Raw genomic sequence first — 27,477 nt, 5'->3', positions numbered from 1 at the left:
TTTTTCAAAAGTATGTAGTTAATTGATTGGATAATCCAAACCCCTCTTCCTTATGTGTCTGAGAGCCGCAGAGAAAATACTGAGTTTGTGTATTAGAAAAAAATGTAGCTGAGTCTAAATGTTTTACAGTTTTGCTATTCATGACATCATTTGGTTTTGGAGAGAAGATTTTGTTGTTCAAGGATATAATATAAAATATTCCAAATGGAGTTCTCCCTGTGGCATAGTGGGTTAAAGATCCAGCGTTGTCATAGCTGTGCTGTAGGTCACAGGTGTAGCCTCAATTCAATCCCTGGCCCAGGAACTTTCAGATGCCTATACTGAGGGTATAGCAATTAAAAATAAATAAATAAATAAAAAGCTCCTGAAGAAGTTTTTGAGAGGAATTTTAGTCATTTGTCCTTTGGACCCTAAAGACCCAATTATTAACCAGACCCTCCTTGAAGTGAAACTTCTCAGGTCAAGGAATAGTGTGTGACATTTTGTTAGGCTCAGATAATGGTGCTGATTGGCGGATGATTCATTGATCACTGGTGGGAGATCAGGACCGGATTTAACTCTTCAAGCACATAACTGCATACTCCAAAGGTGCTTCTTACACATTTCTTTCCTGTCTTGGGTTCATTGCAATGATGGAATGGCTCAAGGAAGCATAAACAATGCCCTGTTTTTGTCCAGACATGGGTTAGAATAAACCCATGGAACCCAGGGTTTTTCTGGACCCTAAACCAGGGGCTATTATCATATTCCAGTTTCTGATGGCAGTGTTTGGGAATTTTGCCTGGTAGCGACTTCAATTTGCTCACTCCTAAAAGGCTGTGGAACATCAACCGTAAAGAGAAAAAAAGATTGCTTTAATTACCACTTAAGGATAATAAGGATAAATAAGGATAATAAGGATTTAATTAGCACTTAAGGATAGTGCATATCCATTTGCAAGCTACGACTTAGACTAAATTGACTCATTATACTTGGAGAAAAACATACGCTATTTACATCTACTTCAGTTTTTTAAGCCGATTCACACTTCCTTAAAAAGTGAAAGACTCTTTAATAAAGACCATTTTATTTGGGACAGCTATGTCCTTCCCAAAGGGTTACCTTGTGCTTTATTATTGGTCATTTTTGAGGTTAAAGGACACTTTGTGATCCCTGTTCAAGATGAAAACCTCAGCCCAAATTAATGACAAAAAGCATAAAATATCCCTTGGAGTTTCTTTTGTGACTTACCGGTAATGAAACCGATTAGTATCCATGAGGATGTGGGTTCAATCTCAGTAGGTTAAGAATCCAGCATTGCTATGAGCTGTGGTGTAGGTCGCAGACATGGCTCAGATCTGGCATTGCTGTGGCTGCGGCATAGGCTGGCAGCTGTAGCTCCAGTTTGACCCCTAGCCTGGGAACTTCCATATGCTGCTGCAGGTGTGGCCCTAAAAGGCAAAAAAAAAAAAAAAAATCATGAAATATCCCATAAGAACTTCAGGAGACATGTCATGTAATGGATAGCATTAACACAGTTTAGAAAAAAGCAATTAAATATAAAGCAGAACAGAAACCCTCCAAAGGAACAGAAAGAATAAATATTATGAATTATCCAGCATATATTATCATTGATACCAAGCCCAAGTTTTCTCTTCTCACCACAAGACAGGCCAATAAAGGAGGAGATGACTTGTTGGGGCAAGAAATAGTGACTTAACTGGAAAGCTAGCAGACCAAGAAGATGGCAGACTAGTGTCTCAAAGAACCATCTTGCCTCAGTCTGAATTGAGGCTCCTTTTATACAGAGGAAGGGAAGTCGGTTTATACAGAGGAAGGGGAGTCGGAGGGGCCAGTGGTCCCTCACTAATTGTCACTTACTTGGGGGAAGGGTCCACTGCAATGCTGACCAGTGGCTGAGCAGGACCACTAAAGAGTGGTCCCTTACTGAAACCTGAAACTTCCCTTACTTGAAACCTGGAACAGGAAATTGCTGTCAGTTTGATGTGTGTGGGCAAAGCTTAGAAAAAGTTCTAAGAATATTCTGGTTATTATTTCTGTCATAAGAAAATATTTACACTTTCAGACAGAGTCAAATATCTTAAAGCTTCTGAGAAAGAGGTCAATTTATAGAAAACAAAAGTAATGGGTCTTGATGTTTCTCACTCTTAAGTTATTTTGTTAGCTATTCCTAGCTATACAAGGGACAAGGTAAAGAATGAAGATACTGTGTTAATGCTGAGGGCTGTTATTTCAATTTTTTAAATCCTAATTTTGCCATGCAATTTATGTTCTGGAAGTTTGGCATAATTTCTTTGAGGTATCAGGTCCACAGGCTTTGGCAGCCCTCATGCCTACCCTGGTCCTGTGTCACCCTCACTGTGATATGAGTAGAGTTCCATTACGCAAGCATGCCAGCCCTGTCCTGACAAGCTAAGTGTTAACTGACAAGTACACTGCCTCTGTCTGATGAAGTAGCTGCCCAGGCAATAATGCCAAGGCTGAATGATTAAAAGAGGCAAAGATTGCTTTAACCTTCCCCATCTCTTGGCTCAGATGGAAAGTGCCTCAAAGGAGCTTGGTTAAAGTCTCCAGAGGAACACTGGAGGAGGAGGTGGTCGTGTGACCCAATTAAGAGCCAGGTCTTTAAGAGATCAACAAGGTCCCTGCTGTACTTTTCAATCTATGTAGTCTGTCAACTCAGTTACCTGTGTCCCTTCCCCAGAGGCACCTGGTTTCCATGGAAAACTTTGTTAGAGAAAAGTGGGTAAAAGAAAACATGGGGGCCTGTGGCTGGACCTATTCTGTGGCATCTTATCAAAGTGGATGGGTGCCACAAGGCTGCTGTGCCATGGTGTGGTGGGGAGAGATGACAGACACTGAAATAGCTGTCCTACCCCACATAAAATGTAATGGTACTTTACACTTTACAACACCCTTTTTTAAAAAATATGCAATTCACTCATTTAGAGCATACAAGCACTCTTATACCCTCAAAGGACATTCTGGAATAGGATTAGAATTTTGGCTTTTATGCGTACCTGCCATATTTTCCACCAGTTCCTTTCTCTACTTTGGATTTCTCGTCCACTAGTTCACATACAAGTTCCTTCTTAAGACATCTTCGGGCTCAAAGGTCTAATACGGCATCTCTTTGATTATTTCCTGAAATGTTTGACAACTCAAATGGGACAAAACTGTGAACTCCTGTGACAGACAGGAGCACCATAAAACAAAATTCCCAAACAACAGCAACACAGAAAACCCTTTCTTCAATTCAACTTCAAATCGCAAATAATTCATCCACCTTACGCAAGAAGAAATATGACTATATTTTAACCAACCTGGGCTTCACTTGTCCAGTAAATTATTTAGATTATTGTTTTCAATGTGTCATAGCTCTTAGGCCTGATTGTAACAGCATGTAGCTTGTTGTTGTTGTTCACTATAGGAAGAAAGGAAATCGTATTTAAGAAAATTTCCCTAAATTGAAGAAACAAAACCTTAGTACCCAATACAATGATGACTACTAGTGCTTACTAAAAATTTAATATAAGTTTATCGAGTTGAATATATTCGGTTTGATTTAAAATTAGGCAACCTGGGAGTTCCCTTCATGGCTCAGTGGTTAAAGAATCTGACTAGCATCCATGAGGACGCAGGTTCAACACCTCTCTCACTCAGTGGGTTAAGGATCCGGCATTGACATGAGCTATGGTGTAGACTGCAGACGTGGCTGGGATCTGAGGTCACTGTGGCTGTGGCATAGGCCAGCGGCTACAGCTCCAATTCAATTCCTAGCCTGGGAACCTTCATATGCTGCCGGTGCAGCCCTAAAAAGCAAAAAATAAATAAGTTAATAAATAAAATTAGGCAACCTGGTAGAGAATGTTGAGTGCCATTAATATTGCATGTGGAACTATTGGCTATTTCTGCCTCCGGCATTTCTGGAAGTTTCAAGAAGTTTACTACATCTTTATTTCTACTCTTCTGAATGGAAGAACATAGACACAAGTTCTTTTGCAATACCTTATTGATGACTATTTTTTTGGCCAGGCCTATGGCATGTAGAAGTTCCTGGGCCAGGGATCGAACCTGTGCCATAGGAGTGACAAGGCCAGATCCTTAACCTACTGCACCACAAAAGAACTCCTATGATTATTTGCTTTTAATCGGAGCTTCCTAAAAATTTTATCTGAGAAATATATCGCCTCAGCTTGCACTCTGCTTTGAGTTCCAATATTTGTAGAACAATGAACCCAAAGAAAGGCCTAGGTTTGTATTCTAAGAACTTCTGTAAAAGCTTTGCACTGCCTCCAAAATACCTCTGCTTTGTCCGAGAGGTCTCTTCCTTGATGAGCCCACACACATTATGAAGGACTTTTGCATAGTAAGTAGACCGGTGCTCATGCTTCTTTATCTGCTGGTCCGATTTATGAAGAAATCACACTCATTTTATGATGTTTATTTATGATTCATTCTTCTATTTTTTTTTATTTTATTTTTTTCCTTTTTAGGGCCATACCTGCGGCATATGGAGGTTCCCAGGCTAGGGGTCTAATCGGAGCTACAGCTGCTGGCCTACGCCAGAGCCACAGTAACACCAGATCCGAGCCACATCTCTGACCTACAACCACAGCTTATGGCAATGCCAGATCCTTAACCCACAGAGCGAGGCCAGGGATCGAACCCTCAACCTCATGGTTCCTAGTCGGATTTGTTTCCACTGCGCCATGACAGAACTCCTGATTAATTCTTTTATTAACTCCCAACTCTCTTCTGGACAGACTTTAAGGCATTTTTGTGAGAATAGGTGAATAGCTTGAAGTCACATACCAGGCCAAGAACAGAGCCAAGGTTATACAGTTCAGCCTCTCACTTTTCTGCTTAGGCTCTGCACTGCCATCCATGCCCTTCCAAAGAACTACTTATTATGTGATTTGTTAATCCTGAAGACTCGTTACTTCAGATCAAGATAAAGGTTAGAAAAAAAAAACCCACATTTTAAAAGTAAGTCAATACATACAGCGTTTAGAACAGTGCAGGGCACATGGTAAGTGTTACATAGACTCATTAAATTTTTAAAAATACATGAATATTGGAGTTCCCATCATGGCTCAGTGGAAATGAATCTGACTAGCATCTGTGAGGATGGATTAATGATCCTCAGTGGGTTAATGATACAGCATTGCCTGGAGCTGGGGTATAGGTCACAGATGGGGCTCAGATCTAAGGTTGCTGTGGCTATGGTGTAGGCCAGTGGGTACATCTCCAATTTGACCCCTAGCCTGGGAACCTCCATATGCCAAGGTACGGCCCTAAAAAGACAAAAACAAAACAAAACAAAAAAAACACATGAATATTAGCAAGTTGTAACATAGATTGCATTAGTTTTAACAGGTACATTGAACATACCAGGTAAATTTCACTTCCTGTTGTATCAGAAGGCTTCAGTTGTTCCCCTGGAATTCAAAAAGAAAAATAAGAATCTAAAAAGTGTAAAGGACAGCACAAAATAGAATTCTTCATCAGTCCCCTGTAAGTTAGTGCTCTGTAAGAATAGGGGCTCTGAAATCAGATTGTTAGGTTGAAATTCAGTCACTAGAGCAGAGGTGGGATGCCTCCCTACTCATACTCACCTACTTGCATGCCATTGACAGAGTTATTGTCTGGGCTTATGTATTTGCTGTGATTAGCATGGTACACACAGTTGTATTTATGGAAATTAGAGACGCCAATTTTGTTCATTGTTTTTTCACATCTCACTCCAGAAAGGCCACCAAGAGGCCTATCCAAGAGGAAGGAGCAGGAGCTAGTACATCACTTAAAAAGCCTGGATATCCTTGTTCTGGGGACATTCTATACCTAATGCCACACACACTGCTGTCTCATCACCTGCATAAGCAAGATCTCCTACTGCCTAGATCACTTGGGATGTGGTAAATCAAAGGATTTATCCTTACCTTTTTTTTTGTGAAGTTCCAGCTGCCTCAAGAAAAGTGGTGAAAACAGGAGGGCGACCGTGGAAAGAGACTTGGAGTTACATAGGCTTCTCTCAGTATCCTGGGAAGGTTCTGGAATCTAGAAGTCCTCACCACAAAACACTGGAAGCACTTTTGCTTGGACAAACTTCTCCTTAGGGTAGAAATAAGGATTGCTCTGTCCAGCTTAGTTTCTATAGCTACACTGGCTATTATTGTGGGAAAGGGGATTAGATGAGATGGCAGAAGGGTAAAAGGAAAGAGAATTGAGATGGTTTGGGATCAAGCTAGACCAGAATTCACCCTACATCTCTCTCTTACCATGTTTAAGTGTTCACTAGTGACATCAAGCAATTTCTTACAAAAGCAGAAAGAAATTGTTCTGAAAATATCACGCCTCTCCCCTATAGCCAAAGCCATATTTTTCAAATGCATTATTATTGGCAAGGGTTCAGTTCAAGCATGTATTTATCATGATGACAGAAAGTATATACATATGAATTTCCTCTGAGGATATTTCATGTTCATTTAGACAGGGGTATGGCTGACTGGCCAATGTGAAATGACTATGAAAAACAGAACAAGACGAATCAAATCAGACATGTTGATTCAAGGGATGATTTCAACCTCCCTTTCAAAACGCTTAAAGTTTAGAAGTGATCTTCCTAAGTTTGACACAAGTCCTAGCAACACGCCTTCCTCATCACAACCCTTGGCTGGAGCACTGTGCTGTAGTGAAAATGACTCAACACAATAACAGATAAATCCATGTGGTTTTCGGTGGAAAGATGAGTTGTCCCCTAGGAAATCACTCCATAGGTTATCATTTATCTTTTGAAAGAGTGTTTTATTCTCCTAGGGTTAATCCCCTGTGAAGCAGTATCCATAACAGTTCTCAGAAAGCACTTCACACAAGCCCTTTCATTGATATTGCCTCCTTTAACTTTCATATTCATCACTTGAGAAAAGTAAGGAATATTTTTTATCTAGTACCAATCCCTTGAGAAGCATAATTATCCCAAGACTTGTCCAAGTTCAGATAGCTAGTGAGTAGACGTCGGGACTCAAGCCAATATCTTTCTGAAACTGAACTGAAGTTCCTCTAACACAATGTTTTTTGTCGTCCCTTAGTAACCCTGATATCTCTACATACTAAATATCTTTAGTATCTCCAGATATTTTTCTCTGGGCATTCGGCTGGTGCTCATTATTACTGATCAATGTTGATGTGTACCAAGGCCCTAATTGTTCATGGTAGGTTGCAACTTACTAGTGAGTTATGAAACAGTTTAATAGATAACAAACAGCATCCAAAAAATGAACCGTAACAGAATAGAAAATATTAGAACTCGTCACATTTCTTTTAATTGTGTATTTGTGTTAAATTTTTTGTGCAGGAAAGCTTTATTTCTAAATATAATAACCTGGTTACATATTCCTTCCCCGTATACTTGGGTTTTGGACAAAAGGTAGTCAGGAGCTGCTGGAACTGGGCATAAAGTGGTTTGGTAATTCAGAGTCATAACAAATGCTGTATTGTTCATGATGCAGCTGCTGTCTAAGTTGGGCGACCAGCCAAGTCATTGCTAAGAGTGATAGACTCAGCCGTCTGGGGGAGGGGATCAGGGATGAAGGTTCCCACAACAGATGACCTAATACGAACAAATCCACTCAGTTAAGAAGGTGCAACGTGTATTATTTCTCCAACCACCTAACAATCCAGTTTCCTTAATTTTACTTGACAAGCTTGATACTTACTTACAAGAGGGTGCTCTGAATTATTTTGAGTCCGGTCTGAAATAGAAAAACAAGATAAAGAATCAAAATTGGTTGTGAAAATAGTGAGGGTTATACTCAGGTATGTCCACAATCGAGCTGGTCTCTGAGAGGACTCCTGCATTTACATACCAACAGAAAATCTAATAATCCAGCTCAAAAACACTTTTGGAAATTTGTAGATCATCACCTAAAGATCATAGACACAAAATAAATCCCTGGGTTTATTCTGAGTCCCAAAGAAAGACTGCATAAATACAACAAAACCTTCCTCTGTCTACTTTTATGCCCTCCTCCCCATTCCTTAGGTATAAGGGCACAGTTCAGTCTGTGTGACATGCTTTGAAACTTGTAATAACAAGCTGCACATTCAACAGGTGCTCCAAGTGAGTGTGGAAGGCCGTAAGGCCATCACACTTTGATGACACGGTGAGAACTGATTCGGAAACATAGATTGTGCTTCTCACTTCCTGCCTCCTCGTAAACCCCCACTTTCCTGCTGGAATGCTCACTATCAGCCTTTGCAAAGCTCCTACTCAAGGACTGACCAAAGGCAGCTTGGAGAGGACAGAGTTACAGAACAGTATGTTTCAGTGACAGTTCTATCGACTTTCTCCTGGGACTTTGCTCTGCAAAGTATGTTTCTTCCTTCTGAGAGGTCATTGCTTTCCCACTCTGTCACATCCTTGTTTTCACACTGCCCAATTCTTTTTTCTTTTTCTTTTTTCTTTCTTTCTTTTTTTGTTTTTTGTTTTTTTGTTTTGTTTTGTTTTGTTTTTTGCCTCTTTGGGCCGCACCAGCAGCATATGGAGGTTCCCAGGCTAGGGGTGGAATCGGAGTTGTAGCTGCTGGTCTACACCACAGCTGCAGCAACGAGGGTTTCAAGCCATGTCTGCAACCTACACCACAGCTCACGGCAATGCCGGATCCTTAACCCAGTGAGCAAGGCCAGGGATGGAAACTGTATCCCCATGAATGCTAGTCAGATTCATTTCTGCTGAGCCATGATGGGAATTTCCACATTGCCCAATTCTTAATTTGACTGTAAAAAGCAAAGTCAAGTCAGATACAAAACCAAAAAACAACAACGACAGACATGAAAATCCCCACAACCCCCTAAGAAAGATATTTCAAGGGGAGAAAATGAGTGATTTTCTATCATACCTCCAAAATTTATTTACCAAAAGTATGGTTCTTAAATATAACTTCAGAGTATTTTTTCTCCTCACCACATACTCAGCTCATTGAGTACTCCCCAGTACAGACATGACACTTGCTATGTTATGTTTGTTTCCCTCACTTCACAAAAGGAAAATCCACACCCTGTTCAAAGGCAATTTCTAAATAATTCATTTGACTATTGAGAAGGAAGCAGGGATGATCCAAAGGAATATGACATACTTCCTGCTTACCAGGATATCACTATTGTTTATGAGATACATGAAATTTCTCCACATTTCTATAGTAAAAGAAATTTGTGCTAAGTGAGAGGCAAAGACCTTTCAATTACTAGAAAAGAGTGATCATGTCCTCTAGGGGAAAAATAGAAAGCTTCATTAAGAATTAGGAAATGAGCTGGGCTTGACAAGAGACACTGAATTTTGGTAGGTGAAGGCAGATGAATGGATGCCCAAAGGACCATGGTGAAGACATGGCAATGGCAAAGAGGGCTGGGAGGCGGGGAGGTGAGAGGTTCTGTGTGGATTCCAGAAACAATCCAGAAAGGTATATAGGGATGCTCTGTGGAAAGCTTTGCATGCTGGTCAACAAATGTGAGCCCAATAGTGTAAGCAGTGGGGATGCTCTGTAGGGGGCTCGATAAAAAGTGGCATTATGACAGAAGTTTATTAGGCAAATTAAGTATATTAGGAAGATTTGGGACCAAAATGAACCAAAAGTGGGGAAACATTAAATACAAGGAGTCCATACAATTAACTGGAATATTTACAAGGAAGATAATGAGGATCCAAGATGATCATGTAGCTCTAGTAGGCAACCAATCGCAATATGGAAAGCTGTTGACAGACAAGAATAGAAGGCAAAGCAAAGTCCTAGGGCACTCCTAATGGGATCAGGAGCATTAATAAAAATGTGATAAGAAAGGGGTGATAAGACTGTGGGAGAATAGGAAATCAAGTAGAAATCCTCAGAAACAACTTAAAATACCTTTAGGTCTTCATTTCCTTTTTTTTTTTTTAAGTCTTTGGTCTTTTTATGGATGCACGCATGGCATGTGGAAGTTCCCAGGCCAGGGGGCCAATTGGAGTTGTAGCCACTACTGCTCGCCTATGCCACAGTCACAGCAACTTGGGATCCAAGCCTTGTCTGTGACCTACACCACAGCTATGGCAATGCTGGATCCTTAACCCACTGAGCAAAGCCAGGGATCAAACCTGCATCTTCATGATTGTTAGTCAGATTTGTTTCTGCTGAGCCACAAAGGGAATTCCCAGACATTCAAGTCTTCTACACCACTCTTAGACTTCCCCTCTCATTAGTTCATTCTTCACACTCTTTGTTCCAGTCTAATTCTAATAAGCACACCCCCTCAGGTGCAGAGTTTAGGAGGGAACACTGCCTCCCTTCCCTCTGACGTTAGGTCCTCTCTTCCTCAAGGAGGAAGATTGTAGATCCTAATTTCAACTCCAACTTGAGTTAAGACTTATCTTTCTCAAACTATTCCAAAACATTGCAGAAAAAGGAAAGGTTTTGGTGAAAGAAACTGAAGATGATACAAACAGACAGAAAGTTATACTATGCTCTTGGATTGGAAGAATTATTCTTATTAAAATGAACATACTACCCAAGGCAGTCTACAGATTCAAAGCAATCCCTAACAAAATACCAAAGGCATTTTTCACAGAACTAGAACAAATAATTTTAAAACTTGTGTGGAAACACAAAAGACCCTGAGTAGCCAAAACAATCTTAAGAAAGTAGAACAGAGCTGGATAATCATGCTCCCCAGCTTCAAACTATACCACAAAGCTACAGTAATCAAAATAGCATGATGGTGGCATAAAAACAGACATAGATCAATGAAACAGAATAGACAGCCCAGAAGTAAACTCATGAATTTATGATCCATTAATCAATGACAAAGAAGGTAAAATAATACAGTGGATAGTCTCTTCAATAAGTGATGCTGGGAAAACTGGGCATCTATATGTAAAAAAATGAAATTAGAACATTCCCTAACACCATATACAAAAATAAATTCAAAATGGATTAAAGATCTAAATGCGAAACCAGAAACCATAAAGCTCCTAGAGGAAAACATAGTCAGAGTGCTCTTTGACATAATCATAGCAATATTTTTTTTTTTGGATCTGTCTCCTAAGGCAGAGAAAACAAAAGCAAAAATAAACAAATGGAAATTAATGAAACTTCAAATCTTTTGCACAGCAAAGGAAACCACTGGCAAAATGAAAACACCTACTGAATGGGAGAAAATATTTGTAAATGATATGACTGATAAGGGGTTAATATCCAAAATATATAAATAGCTCATGCAACTCAACATCAAAAACCCCAAACAGTCCAATTTAAAAATGGGCAGAAGACCTGAATAGACATTTTCCCAAAGAAAACAAAAAAGATGGCCAAAAGGCACATGAAAAGATATTCAATGTTGCTAATCACTGGGGATATTAAAATCAAAACCATAATGAGTTAACACCTCATATCTATCTGAATGGCTGTCATCAATGAGACCATAGTAACAAATGTTTGAGAAGATGTGAAAACAGGAGAACCTTTGTACATTGTGGGAATGTAAATTTGTACAGATACTATGGAAACTAGCATGTAGGTTCCTCAAAAATGTAAAAAGAGAACTGTGGCTGTGGCATAGGCTGGCAGCTGTAGCTCTGATTTGACCCCCTAGCCTGGGAACCTCCATATGCTGTGGGTGTGGCCCTAAAAAGCAAATAAATAAATAAATAAATAAATAAATAAATAATAAATAAATAAATAAATAACTACCATATGCTCCAGCAATTCCACCTCTGGGTACATATCAGAAGAAAATTAAAACACCAATTTGTAAAGTTACATGCATCCCAATGTCCATAGCAGTATTATTTTACAATAGACAAGATATGGACACAACCTAGTGTTCATCAAGAGATGAATGCATATACACAGAATACTACTCAGCTATTAAAAAAATGAAATTTTGCTATTTGCAGCAACATGGATATTATATTTAGTGAAATAAGTCATACAGAGACAAATACTGTATGTTATCACTTAAACGTGGAATCGAAAAAATAAAGCAAATGAGTGAATATAACAAAACAGTATTAGATGCATAGATAATAGAAAACAAACTGGTAGTTACCAGTGAGAATGGGGAAGGGGTGAGGGGAAAATAAGATAGGAGAGTAAGAGATACAAAATACTACATATGAAATAAATAAGCTACAAGGATATATTGTACATCACAGATAATATAGCCAACATTTTGTAACTATAAATGCTGTAAATTTTGAATCACTCTGTTGAACTCCTGAGACCAATATTATAAATCAACTATACCTTAGTTTAAAATTACAACCATCACCACTATGTAGTTTCAGAATATTTTTATCACCGCAAAAGGAAACCCCATACCCATTAGGTAATCACTCTCCATTCTCCCTTTTCCTCAGCTCCTGTCAACCATTAATCACTTTCTGTCTCTATGTATGTTTATATTCTGAGTATTTTCTATAAACAGAATCATACATTTGTGTCTGGCTTCTTTTACTTAACATAATGTTTTTGAGGTTCATTATGTTGTGCCCTGTACTAGTATTCATTCCTTTTTATGGATGAATAATATTCCATTTTATGGATATACCACATTTCCTTTGTCTATTTTTTAGTTAATAGACATTTTGGTTGTTTCTCCTTTTAGGCTGCTGTGATTAGTGCTGCTATAAACATTCATGTACACGTTTTTGTGTGGATATATATTTTCACTCCTTTGCCAATTTTCTCATTGGGTTGCTTATTTGTTTTTGAACAGCAATAATTCTTCATATATGCTGGATATTAGTTCCCTATCAGATATTTTATTTTCAAATATTTTTTCACATTCTGTGAATTGTGTCTCTTCACTTTATGACAGTATCCTTTTTTTTTTTTTTTTTTGCTTTTTAGGGCACATGGAGGTTCCCAAGCTAGGGGTCAAATCAGAGATACAGCTGCCAGCCTACACCATAGCCACAGCAATGCGGGATCCAAGCCACATCTGCAACCTACATCACAGCTCACAGGCAACGCCAGATTCTTAACCCACTGAGCAAGGTCAGGGATCGAACCCACAACCTCATGGTTACTAGTAGGATTCATTTCCGCTGCACCACAGCAGGAACTCCTATGATAATATCCGTTCGTGCACAAAAGTTTTTAATTTTTATGAAGTACAACTCATCTATTTATTCTTTTGTTGCTTACGCTTTTTGATTTGTACCAAAAAAAATCTATTGACCGATCAAGATCATGAAGATTCACTTCTATGTTTTCTTGTAGTTTTACATAAACATAGATTTTATTATTTTAGTTTTATATTTAAATATCTGATCTACTGTAACTTATTTTGTGTATATTATGTGAGGTAGAGTTCCAAATTCATTCTTTTCCATGCAGATATCCAATTATTCCAGCTCCATTTATCAAAGAAAGAATACTTTTCCCATTGAATGGTCTTGGCACTCTTGTTAAAAATCAATAGGATTCATGCACCTCAATGTTCATTGCAGCAGTATTTAAAATAGCCAAGACATGGAAGCAACCTAAATGTCCATTAACAGAGGAATGAATAAATAAGATGTGGTACATATACACAATGGAGTATTAGCCATAAAAAAAGAACAAAATAATGCCATTTGCAGCAACATGGGTGGACCTAGAGATTATCATGCTAAGTGAAGCAAGTCAAACAGAGAGAAACAAATATCACATGATATAACTTGTATATGGTATCTAATAAAAATGATACAAAAGAACTTATTTACAAAACAGAAATAGACTCAAAGATTTTGAAATTAAACACTGACCAAAAGGGAAAGGTGGGGGAAGGAGGATAAATTTGGAGTTTGGGATTAACATATACACACTACTATATGTGAAATAGATAATCAGCAAGGACCTACTGTATAACACAGGGAAATTACTCAGTATTCTGTAATAACCTAAATGAGAAAATAATCTGAAAAAGAATGGAACAATAATTTTTATTATATTTTTATCTACTCGTCTCTGCCTCATTCACCACAAAACACACATGTATGTGACTACACATGACAATCTGTGAGGTATGGCAGCTTTCTGATGTTTTACATGAGTCCAATGTCTAACATAATCACTTGAGAATCTGAGTCCTCTTTTTCTTAAAATATGAAAAAAAAAAAAAATTAGGTAGTCTTGGTGTCTAGAACTCACCTGTCGCATTAACAGTAACTGAGGGGCTTTCCATGAGTCCAGACAAAGAATTCATAGAACAGTGTATGACCCGTTGTCACCAACAAGCACTTGATTAAAATGCAGAAGAAGAACTGAAATACTCTCTTTTCTGCCCAACACTTGACCTTAAAGTCTATCCCCAAGATTTAAACAGCTGTTTTTTTCAAGCTTGCACCAGGTCACAATAGGTCTGTTAGCATAGTATTTCACAGGGCCTTCCAGTTCAAATAGATCCTCTGCTGACACAGCATATATGGACTGTCTCTTAATGTATGAATCACATGATTTGTTCCCTGGAAGATAAAAGTAAAATTAAAATCATATCTATTTTGGAAGGACCAGATATTTGCCACTTCAGCAGTTTCTGCCAAATATTTCCCCAGGATGATTCTATAATTTTCCCAAATAATATTTTCCAGTATATTAACCCTGACTAGCAGAGTGTCTGCTAGTGACATATAGCTGGCACATAGTAAATATTTGTTGAAAATTTTGAGTAAATAAATTCCTCAATTTTAGAATAATTTCCTCAATTTCTGAAATGTTAACCACTCAGGTTTATCTGAGCTAAAAGAAAGTCTCAGGGGAAATTGTATGCTCATTATTATGGAGAATTGGAATAAACAAGGCAAGGTACCTCCCTTGAAGAGGCTTGCCTTCTAATGGGAAATAGAGAGGCTTGACAAATAGGAGAATGAAATAACACTCTAGGGTGCAGACCTTGCTTGGGTGTGCAGACGATTGACTTGAACTGGGACTATAGGGCCAAGGCTGAATGGAAATTTATATTTGAGCTGTACCTTGGTGAGTGAGTAGCTCTTTGATAATCAGAGCAATGAATGGGACAGGGGAGGTATTTCAATACTGGGGAAATTGAAAGGCAAAGGCAATGTACATGTTTGTATGTTTGTCTTGCAACACACAAGTACATGTTTGTATGTTTGTCTTGACTGACACTATAAAAACCACTTCTAAGTCTCTCTTTGTATTACAATATGTTACCTTTCCATTTAGCCACTGGGCTGTCACCCAGTGCTACTGAATATTCCTGCCAATTCCAGTTTTCCGGGACTATATGCTTGGGAGGCCTTCACAAAGTGGATTAGGAGTAGAGACCACATCACTGTTAGTCCTGACCACATCACTGACTTGCAGTGGGATAATAGCAACATCACTATGGTTCTTGCATTTTCTTTTCAGCAGGATGAGGATCATTGGCTGTTACACTGACTAACATAGGCTAGGGGTCAAATCGGAGTTACAGCTATCGGCCTACACCACAACTCAGAGCAACGCCAGATCCTCAACTCACTGAGTGAGGCCAGGGATCAAACCCGCAACCTCATGGTTCCTAGTTGGATTCGTTTCCACTGCACCACGATGGGAAATCCTAGGAATTTTTCTCGAATGGAGCAAAGAGCAGATGGAAGCTTGCCGACAGGCATTAAAAAGTCATCAAGAGTACTCCCTCCTTTGTACAAAGAAAGCATTAACACTACCTATCTCCCGGACACTAAAACTGATGTTTGCAGTGCAGGAATGGGGCACTGAGTTCTGCTTTCTACCTGACAAGCGTGTTGACACTTTTGCTGCACTCCTGAATTATGTATCATCATCTTAGGACACCCGGGACAATCAGAGCTCTCCCCAGGGAGTTTGTTTTGTCAAGCTAACATTTTCTGAAGAGCAATGAAGGTCATAGTTTAGGGATTTATCAGTCAACATTTGTTACTGCTGTTCCCATTTTACCCAGACATTTATATCTAATGGTAGAGAATTTTCAATGCTTAAAATAATTAAATACATGCAGTGAAAGATGAACCCTCTACTATCCTCAAGCTCTCATATGATGAAATATCTCTTTTTAAGTCACTAGAAGTTTAGGAAGCCTCTCCTTTAAAAAATTCTTAACCATTACTGCATAATTACCATATGTATATTCCATGACTAGGGTATACCTAGTATAGTTGATGCCCAAAGTGCATCTATTTTTAACAACTCTTTTAACAACTCCTTTTTTTTTTTTTGCCCCTGCACTCCTTCCCTTCCCATCTGCCACCACATATAGAAGATCCGAGGCCAGGGATCAAACTCTTGCCACAGCTGCAATCCAAGCCAAAGCAGTGACAATGCCAGATCCTTAACCCACTGCACCACCAAGGGAATGTCCAACAACTCTTTTCTATATGGAAAAATATCCATAAATAATTATTAAATGAAATAAAATAGCCAGAAAAGAATCATAGCCGGTGAATATTTTCTTTCATTAAACTTCATATATAAAATGATGCAAGTTAAAAATACTTGAAAATTAATAATAGAATATAAAATAGGAAAAATACATAGCAGCTATTTATGTAATAATTTTATATCTTCCTAAACAGTGAGAACTTTTATCTTTTTTTTTTTTTAATCTTTTGTCTTTTTAGAGCACACTCATGGCATATGGAGGTTTCCAGGCTAGGGACCAAATCAGAGCTGTAGCTGCTGGCCTGCGCCATAGCCACAGCAACAGCAACACCAGATCCGTGCTGTGTCTGTAACCTATACCACAGCTCACAGCAACACTGGATCCTCAACCCACTGAGCAAGGCCAGGGATCGAACCTATGTTGTCATGGATACTAGTCAGATTCATTAACCACTGAGCATGATGGGAACTCCAGAACTTTGACCTTTAGTTACAGCCTGATATCATAGTTTACATAATTTTCCAGTAATTAAAAATTGAAATTAAAAACTGAAATTCTATAAAAGATACAATTTAGACAATTACTAAATTTTACCAATAATGTAAAGTTTTATTTTCTTGATTCATTCTTTAATTTTATTTATTTATTTTATTTATTTTTGCTTTTAAGGGCCACACCCACGGCATATGGAAGTTCCCAGGCTAGGGGTCTAATTGGAACTACAGCCACTGGCCTATGCCACAGCCACAGCAACGGGAGTTCTGAGCCAAGTCTGAAACTTAAACCATAGCTCACAGTAATGCTGGATCCTTAATCCAATGAACAAGGCCAGGGATCAAACCCTCAATCTCATGGATTTTAGTCAGGTTCGTTAACTGCTGAGCCACAAAGGGAACTTGCTATTTTTTAATTTTAAAACAATATTTTAAAAAGAAAATACTTTTCAGTTGTAAATGTATTAATCAATAAAACATTTCTGGTATAAATTTAGTTCATATGTGAAAAAAAAAATTGCACCCCAAAGTTTGTACTCTGTTTTATTGTTTCAAATTTTAAACAAATAAATATTCAAATGGTTGCAGAGAAAGAAAGAAATGAAAAATCTTATACTGTTTCTTTATCTCTCTAATCACTGTCATTGTTGTTTGTTTAAAATCTGCCTAAACACAGGAATATGTATACCACGAGGGCTGGAGACACAAACTATGCCTGGAGAAAACTCAAGTGATTTTGAATATTATGAATTTACTCTTTTTGTTTTTGGCTGAGCCTGTGGCATGCAAAATTTCCTGGGCCAGAGATTGAACCAGAGCCACAACAATACCCCAGATCCTTAACCACTAGACCACCAGGAAAGTCCATAGATTTACCCTTAAAGTGAACATATGTAGCTGAATTTGTATGCCTCCAGAAGCAACTCTCTCCCTGGGAAATTCTCTGAGCTAACTTTCATGTGGACGCAATGTTATCACAGGGGAAGTACTGAAAATGTGCTAATTTGAAACTTATGTGTTATTAAAATTCAGGAGTAATTGAAGTAATTATTTAGAACTTACACCAAAATATTTGCAAGTGGGGAGGATATTTTATCACCTACATTGTTCAGAAGTGCTGGTACCTGGCAGTCATTAAAAGTACATCAACTTCAGAGTTCCCATTGTGGCTCAGCCATAAGGAACCCAACTAGTGTCCACGAGGGTATGGGTTAGATCTCCCGCCTTGCTCAGTGGGTTAAGGATCCGGAGTTTCCGTGAGCTATGGTGGAGGTTACAGATGTGATTCCAATTCCATGTTGCTGTGGCTGTGGTGTAGGCCAGCAGCTACAGCTCTGATTCGACCCCTAACCTGGGAACCTCCATGTGACTTGGTTGCTGCCCTAAAAAGCAAAAAAAAAAAAAAAAAAAAAAAAAGATATACCAAAGTGGAATTCCCATTGTGGCACAGCAGAAAGGAGCCTGACTAGTAACCATGAGGATGCGGTTTCAATCCTTGGCCTTGCTCAGTAGATCCAGGATCTGGCATTGCTGTGAGCTGTGGTGTAGGTTGTAGACACGGCTCAGATCCCAAGTTGCTATGACTGTGGCATAGGCCACAGCTGCAGCTCTGATTTGTCTCCTAGTCTGGGAACTTCCATATGCCTCAGGTGTGGGCCTAAAAATTAAAAACAAAAACAAAAAAACAAAAAAAGTAGACCAACTTTTGTTTTAAAACTCTGTACAATGTACCCCTTATCGCCCACACTCAGGGTGTGGACATCCCACTCTTCACGACTATTTATTAATGGGACAGTTTCTAGTGCGAAGGGCATGCAGAAAGACTCACTTGGCTCTGCAATTTCCCAAAGGATTTTTTTTTTTTTTATCTTGAACAAGATGCAATCTCTCAGAGTTAACAAATCTCCAAGAGGGAGAGGGTCCTTCTGGCTAGGTAATCAGGAAAGGCTTCAGTGAGAAGGTTGAATCCCCTCCTGGCCAATTACCCCCCCAACCAGGTCAAATCTGATCCTCCTCCCATTACCCCAGTATAGTATCATCATCTACCTAAACACATGGGCCAGAGTCTGGATACCGTTTTTGTCTCTTACCCCATTCCATCAGTCACCAGGTTAATTCAGAATCCAAAATATCTTTCAAATTTGTTTTCATGCTGCTGCCTTAATTTGGGTCTCATTCTGCTTCACGAGGATTATTGTCACAGCTTACCAATTAGACTTCTGTGTTCCAAAGTTAGCCTTTTTCCTCTCCCAACCCCCCAATTCACTCTCCACAAACTGTCACAGTTCACTTTTTCTTTTTTTTAATCCCCCAAGCTCATGACATATAGAAGTACCCAAGCCAGGGATTGAATCCAAGTCACAGCTGCAACCTATGCCACATCTGTAGCAATGCCAGATAGTTAAGCCACTGCTCCAGGCCTATAATGAAATCCACGCCTCTGTAGCGACCTGAGCTGCTGCAGAGACCACACCACATCCTTAACCTGCTACGCCACAGTAGGAACTCCACAGTTTACATTCTTAAAACAAAAATCCAATTGCGAGTATTTTTGCCTAAAATCCTTTAGTCTTCAATGCCTGCAGGAAAATGTCCAGACTTCATCAAATGACATTTAGCCTCTGACTCTTTATGCAAAACTTACCCCCTCCATACACTCCAACAACCCACATCCAATTGATGTTTCCCCCCCGCAAATGTCCTATTGTTATTTTGTGTGACATGCATCACTCTCTTATAATTAAATATGTGTTTATGCATCTGTCTTCCTATCTGGTCTACAACCTTCTTGATAGCATGGCAAAAGGAGAGAGCCTTAGAAAATGTATGAACGTGAAAGGCATGATGACTGAGCAGAGAGAGCTTCAGGAAGTAAAAAAAATCTCTTATTAAACTCTAATACTCCCTGTGCACCAAGGACACAGAGCAGACATAGCCGAGCCCTTAGAGAGGTGAACTAAAGGCACTGAGGTAAAGGGTGTATGCCTCTCAACTTATCCTTTAGTGGTTAAGTTGTAACCACAAAAGAAAAACCAAACCTTACAAGTAAGCAGTGTGGAAAGGCCTGGTTTATGTCCATTTGGGGGTGATATACAAGATATTTAAAAAGTAACACTCCATGGTCATCCAGATACCCAGATCAGCCAATCACAAAGGCTTGCCAGCCACAAAATAACTGCCTTGTCCAGTATCTTCCAGCTGAGCAAGTGTAGCTGCTGGTTAAATACCATCAAAGAGGGTGAGTGATTTGTGAAACTTACTAGCTACTTTTAAAGAGAAGAAGAAGAAGGAGAAGGAGGAGAAGGAGGAGAAGGAGAAGGAGAAGAAGGAGAAAAGAAGAAAAGAAGAAGAAGAAGTTCATGGTTGTGAATCTTAAGCGAAACACAATTATTTCTTATTTTCAAAGACCACATGCCTTGATTATAATTATTGCCATGAGGTAAACCCCAACTGAGTTTTCGCTCTTCAGTGAAAAATTCTTACCTATATAGGAAAAGTTCAAAATAGTTACATTCACTGAAAGAAACGAATGGTTCTAATAAATGTGCATTGCTTTAATTTGACCTAAGACAGGATTAGAGTTAAACATGAATATGTTAAAAATAATTTTTGAGAAACTAAAGTGATTATGAAAGGCATAATATACAAATAATTTTCTGTGACTTGTATCAGGATTTTAGCTTCTATCAGAAGACACTATGATAGACAAACCACACACAAAAACTTCAGGCACATGATGGGAGAACTCTGAAGGAGATAAGTCTTCTGACTCAGGAGGAAAGAGGCCTTCAGAGGATGCTGGCAGCTTTAGAGTGCTGGAGGGGTAGAGGGCAGGGAAGCAATAAGTGCTCACAAGGAAAGGAAACAGGTACATTTTCTCTTTCAAGACTGGTGTTGTTGCGGAAACCGAAAAAACTGTGGCAACGGAAGGAGACAAACAGCACTCAGAGATATGGAAAAGCAAGGTTTATTCAGCACTGGTGCAGGCTCAGAGGAGTCACCTCCAGAGTCTGAGCACCAGGTCTTTGTTCTCAGTAACTTTTATACACTACAAGGTCTTGATTTTCCCATGTAAGCATCCCAGACCTCCCCCATCCCCAAGCAGGCAGTGTTCCTCCCTAAGAAACTGAGCAAGCAAGGTTACAGAAGCAGAACTGATAAGCAAGGCTGAGTACCTAATTAGCAGGGCTGCTAGCTTGGACAGAGAGCACACAGTTGTTACATTATTACAAGAAGGGTGGCATAGTGATTAGCACAGATGGAAAGGCTTGTAGCTGCCTTCTTAGCCAAGGGGGGGTTGTTCTTTAGCTAAAACTCCATTTCAGTGTGGTTTAGGAGTCTCATGAGGTAGTAGCTTGAACGTAGGCAAGGCCAATCCACACAGAGTAATAGCATCCATCTAATTACACATCAAAGATCTTGGAAGGACACCTGACAGCCTTAGAGAGTCTCATGTACAGCATCAGAAAGCCCACGTGGCATACTTCTCATCACAAGCTAGCTGGCATAGACTCAAAGTCATAATGTGGTGACGTGAGATAAGGCTGGGGGAATTCCGTTGCATACAAAGACCACTAATTCGATGTTGTATTAGGTAACGTGGATTAAATTTATTTTAACTCTGCAGTAAATTCAGTAAGTCAAATATTCTCAGAAATGCTAGGAATATATGGGGAAATTTGAATAAGAATGATGCACACATATGTTGTTTATGATCAGAAATTTTTTTTTTTTTTTTTGCTTTAGTCTTTTTAGGGCTGTATCTGCGGCATATGGAGGTTCCCATGCTAGGGGTTGAATTGCATCTGTAGCTGCCAACCTACACCACAGCCACAGCAATGCAGAATCCAAGCTGCATCTGAAACCTACACTACAGCTCATGGGCCAGATCCTTAACTCACTGAGTGAGGCCAAGGATCAAACCTGAGTCCTCATGGATATTAGTCGGGTTCCTTAAGCCATGATGGGAACTCCCAGAACTTCTATTTTAAAGGATGACCTTTATTAAAGAAAAACCCTGTGGGAGTTCCCGTTGTGGCACAGCAGAAATGAGTCTGACTAGGAACCATGAGATTGCAGGTTCAATCTCTGGCCTCGCTCAGTGGGTTAAGGATCTGGCATTGCCATGAGCTGTGGTGTAGTTTGCAGATGCAGCTCAGATCTGGTGCTGCTGTGGCTCTGGCATAGGCTGGCAGCTACAGCTCCGATTAGACCCTTAGCGTGGGAACCTCCATGTGCCATGGGTGCGGCCCTAAAAAGAAAAAAGAAAAACCCTGTAGCTTTATTTCAGGTACACAATGAAAACTGACTGTAATTCAGTCCTTATTGTGAGATAAAAAGTTCACATGCTTCTTTGTGACAAACAAGATGTAATATAATGTAGATCACAGACACGGAAATATTAAGAAATAATGGCTTAAGGTTTTTTTTTCCCCTTCTCTGTGGATATTGTCTGACACTAGTCTTTGGACAGAGATAGGCAACTCCTCTTTGTCTAAACACACACCACAAACACACATAAACACACACAACATGGGCTGGGGGAGAGAGATAATACAAACTTCTTTTAGCAAAAATGGAACTGGAAAGAATGAACCTCACACCAAAAAAATATATATTTATGGTATGAATCCATATTTACTCCCTTTACTTAAAAAACAAAGACCACGAAATGAATAGAAAAAATTTTCACAGTCATCTTCTACTACTATTTTCCCTTTCAAATCTTCTAAAAATGGTATGCGAAGGCTTTCTTTAAGCTTTTTTCATATACACTTATATAGCATATTTGGAAAATTTTCTTCTAGAAATTCTAGGGCTAGAGTGTCTCGTGGTAGGATATGATTATTTTAGGGGAAAGTTTGAAGATTATCCCATCAATCCATTAATATTGAGCAGTCTAAGACCTTATCTCTTGGTTTTACCTAGTTTGGGATAATCCTGAAATTAATTTGTCATGAAATAGTCATTCTGATATTTTCCATAGCTATGTCTAACAGTAAAGCCTCCAAAGTACCTGTGCCATTTCCTTTCCTTGAGATATCAAAGAACAAGCCAAGCAGAGAGCATCACTGATCATTGGGTCAGAGAGTTGGTCACATATGGAAGACCACCTCCAGAATCACTGCTTCATATTCATTGCTCCTTTCCCACAGTTGTGTCATATCTCACATTATCAAAGTACCATAGACCCATCCTAGGTGCTCCTGACAGGAAGAAAATTGAGATCTGACTAATAGTTTTTGAGTTCTTATTACGTGCTATGCACTTTTGCCTATCATACCTATATTGTTTCATCTGATCCTCCCAGCAATTTTACGGGGTAGTTACTATTATTTATCTTTAAGTAGGAGAAACCAATATCAGAGAAGCTAAGACACTTACTCAGGATCACCAGCTGGCAGGAGGCAGACCAGAACCAGGCCTGGCTAACTCCAAAGCACAAGCTCTGATCCAATAGGGTAGTTGTGAAAGGGTATGAGAACATGTAGGAAGAGCTGTCAGCACTGTGCTTGGTTCACAATAAATAATAATAAATGCTAGGTATGACTATTTTTTGGATGCGATGAATTCAGGGAGTTGGCACAGCAGTTCAGTAATCGCAGTAATCGTCCAAGGCCACAAGGCCTTTGGATGGCGGAGACAAGACGGAAACACAGAAGGTCTGCCCCACTGCCGCTGCTCTGCAGTTACTTCCAACTGCTTTCAGAAATCAGCAGTGACACATAATGACTGATATATTCACCAGAAAAATGAATACAGTACATATAGAAAAGCTGTTATGTCCCATAGGAAAATGTCCTTTCCTATGAAACATGAAGTTCTTTAGAATTATACTAACCAGGAAGACCGCCCAGGGTCAAAACTGGGAAGTAAAAAGCCTTTATCTCTGGGTACTTTCTCAAGCTTTCACTCAGTATTTCTTCATTGCATTTCTACAGAGTGCCAAAGTCTGCCTGTGGTTCTACACTACTGGTCCTGCCTTTGTCTCCCCAGGCCAGAGGATTCACTCCAGTCCTTGAGTTCTGCCTGTCCTGTGAAACAAAGAAGAATAATTGGTGGAGAGTTCATTGGCCAATGTGTAATTATTTCTCTGGAATAGCAAAAGTTTTTAGCCAGTTCAATAGACCCTAAAGAAAAAGGACACATGTTGACAATTTAGAGAATAATTCTGGGCAGGGAAGACTGGCAGAGGTCGGCCTGTCCTTCAGAGATGCTGGGCCCTCCACCTGATCAGGAAAAGCCTAGATTATACCTTAGAAACTATGGATAGCAGCATTCAAGAGGGCCTTTGACATTTTATGAGAAACCAACATGAACATTTCTAAATATCACCTTCAGTGAGAGAGCGCTTGCGCACGATGCTCAGAGTAACCATGGGCTGTGTGCCTTTGGAAGGACACAGGGAAAGTCCATCTCTACTTCTCTCCCAGATAATTCCTCTCGTCCCTAATATGTTCTATTACAGAGATCACACTGAGATTCACTGGCACTTTCAAAGCCCTAGAAGATACCTAACATTATCTATGTGGGCAGAAACAGCCAACTGTCCCCCAATATGAATTCTCCTCTTCTAATAGCACAGAAGAAAAAGAAATGGGGCCAAAACCACCCAGCCAGAAACGAAATGTCCCAGACTTCGTTACAGCACTGCTAGACAGTGGATTGTTTGTGATATATGCAAGTTCCAGGTTCTGTTCCTAAGATAAATGTAACTATTAGGAAGGAGAACAAGAGGGGTTCGAGAGCTCCAACAGCTAAACTTAATGTTTCCGCATGATTGTCTAGGTGGTCCCACTATCACTCTCCTGGACTGTGTTCAAAGTGAACCTTAAATCGTACATATTCCGATCCTGAGCATACTAACATGATACCCGTGCAGACATGTGCACACAAGTAATTTCTTCCACAGAGATACGCATGAAAATCAGAGTCTGTAACCATGACACGTTATCAGAAAGGTGGAAAATATTGAGCTTGTTTCAGGTAAGGGAATGAAGAAAATTAGAAAAGCTTCTGATTACAACAATTAACTGACACAGTGGAACCCAAGTTTCATGACTCCCAGACTGTATTCTCATTTCTTGGGGATGAGGGATGATAGGAAATAATGACATCAAGAATTATTCACAGTGGAGTTCCTGTTGTGGCTCAACAGTAACAAACCCGACCAGTATCTTTGAGGACACAGGTCCGATCCCTGGCCTCGCTCGTTGGGTTGAGGATCCTGTGTTGCTGTGAACTGCTCTAGGACATGTCTCGGATGTGGCGTTGCTGTGGCTGTGGTGTAGGCCGACAGCTGTGGCTGTAATTTGACCCTAGCCTGGCAACTTCCATATGCCTCGGGTGTGGCCCTAAAAGACAAATAATAATAATTGTTTATTTTATAGACAACTTTTGTCAACCAATGAGATGATCTCCCAATACTACTTTAAGGAAATTCTCAAGCTAATTAAATTTTGGAGTGAAAGGAAAAAAAAAATTATTAGCTAATCTTACACAGCACTTATGATGCGTCTGTTCTAAGAATTTTCCAGCATTACTTCACTTAATACTCAGAACAACTCTATAAGGTCAATATCACTATTGTCCCCATGGTTTAGATGAGAAAAAAGAACCAGAGAGGTTATAGCCACAGAACCAGTAAATGACAGAGATGGGGGCATAGTCTAGTAATGGAGAGTCCCTTATCTTACCCACCCCACCACCGCCTCTCCAAGGAACTTCATTTTTAGGCCTGACTACAAATGCCTGTACATGTTTTTTCTTTCAATAGTTCTGAACTCTAAGTAAAGGTGAATCTCACGAATAATGGAAATTAAATAGGAAAGTCCCAGTGAAGCAAGATAAACTGTTTGACTTCAACATTACAATAGAGGAAATTTTAATAGCAAGACAGAGGAAGCAATAGTTACTTAAATAGCTAAGTGTTAGGAAAGTCAGTTCGAGTTTATGATTAACATGGAGGTTAATCTTCGTAATTTAATCCAGGAAATCCTGTAGCTGCAGAACGTATTCTAGGCATTTATGTGGAAGGTAGTCATAGATAATGGCAGGCATTTTTGTAATAACAATACCCAGGTACTTGGCAGAAGGTAGGGCTCTATCTCTGGCATACAATGTGCATATTCCAATAGAAACAAGTAAGTAGATACAGAGAAATGAGCCTGATAAAGACACTGTGTTACAAAACCACAACAAGTGAGAGACAGATTGAGAGCACATTTGCACCAATGTTTGTGCTCTGACCCAAGGATATATGACCTATTCATGGCAGAGAAACACAATCTGGGAGGAATGTAGCATATGGATCCACAGACCACACTGAACTGTCGCAATAAAGGAGAAAGAGTACACAGGCAAGACCCAAATGGACACTTGGCTCCAACCACTGTGTCCTCAAAGAACCAAACTATAAGTGTCCTCTGGTACTAGACCAGATTAGGATGATTTTTATGTATTTATTTATTATGTTTTTTATTTATTTTTTGTCTTTTTGCAGGGAGCTGAGAAGATACAAGAAGCCAAGGAAGAGGGCTTGCCTGAACGGAACAATTCTGAGGGCAGTCTCCTAATCAGAAAAAGAGGCCTGCCTGAACAGTGCAGTTCTGAGGACAAGCTCCTAATCAGGAAAAGGGGCCTGTCTGAACAGTACAATTCCGAGGGCAGGTTCCTAAACAAGTGGATGCCTGCCTGTACGGCACAATTCCGAGGACAGGCCCAAAAGAAAATAAGGCTCACCTGCTGACATATGTGGAAAACTAAAATTTCCAGGAAATCATTTCCATTTTGTGTTGCTGAGTGGGGATTGTTCCATGGATAACTTAGTCTTTTCTGTTATTCACTTGCTATTCAGTTTTCCTCAGTCTTTCCTGATTATTTACTTATTATTCTTATTTCCCATTCTTATTTTCCTGTGGTGATTTGTGATTTAACAAAATTACAACAATAATATAATAAGAATTTCATCCTGAAGGACTTTCCCCTATTTAAATCCAACTTAGTTAAAACATCGTGTTTATCTATTAATTAGTTATACAGTAAACTTTAGAGTTAGTACTTTAATGAGGTTTATAGAAGTTAGACCTATATTATTCTTGACCAAAAGACACCTAGCTATGAGTTATAGAAGCTTTTAAGTGATATCTAGTTAAGTCAGTTTATATTTTCTTACACTGTCTCCCTGCCATAACGCTTTAAAGATAAGCACAAGTCTAAAAACAAGATTTGTGAATGCCAAATTCTTGTGTCTGTGAACTCTTACAATTGTAAAGACTGGCTGGCTATGGGATGATTTGTACTGTCTCCTCCTTTCCATGATGTGTTGCCCCTAAATTGTACCCACTAAGTTTAGTTAAAGATCTTAAAACATGATGTATAGCTGCTATACCATGTAATAGTTGACCAGTGTACTTTTAACACTGTGATGTAATCTGTAGCAAAAAGCTGTCTATATAATCAACCACTTATGCCAATAAAATTTGAGCAGTCCAGCACCCTGAAAGAAGGGACAAAGAGGCTGTCTCCGTAATTGTACATTCGCCGACATGCGTCCCTCTCCGATCGGGATATATACTCCCTGGCTGCCAGAGCTGGCCTCCGGCAT

At 39.4% G+C, this 27,477-nt stretch overlaps 1 protein-coding gene across 1 annotated transcript; it reads right to left on the bottom strand.

Annotated features, from left to right (window-relative positions):
- Window positions 1-433: 433 nt before the first annotated feature.
- On the bottom strand, window positions 434-27,477 carry BTLA (B and T lymphocyte associated). Its single transcript, XM_053743460.1, is given in 8 exon segments — window positions 434-666; window positions 669-816; window positions 5,395-5,441; window positions 7,719-7,754; window positions 14,166-14,228; window positions 14,231-14,479; window positions 24,207-24,330; window positions 27,409-27,477. Coding segments are annotated over 8 exon segments (849 nt in total). The 3' UTR covers window positions 434-553.

This window comes from Phacochoerus africanus, chromosome 1, assembly GCF_016906955.1.
Source record: "Phacochoerus africanus isolate WHEZ1 chromosome 1, ROS_Pafr_v1, whole genome shotgun sequence".
NCBI lineage: Eukaryota > Metazoa > Chordata > Mammalia > Artiodactyla > Suidae > Phacochoerus > Phacochoerus africanus.
The sequence above is the reverse complement of the archived record's forward strand: the minus strand, read 5'-3'. Positions and strand labels throughout refer to the sequence as shown.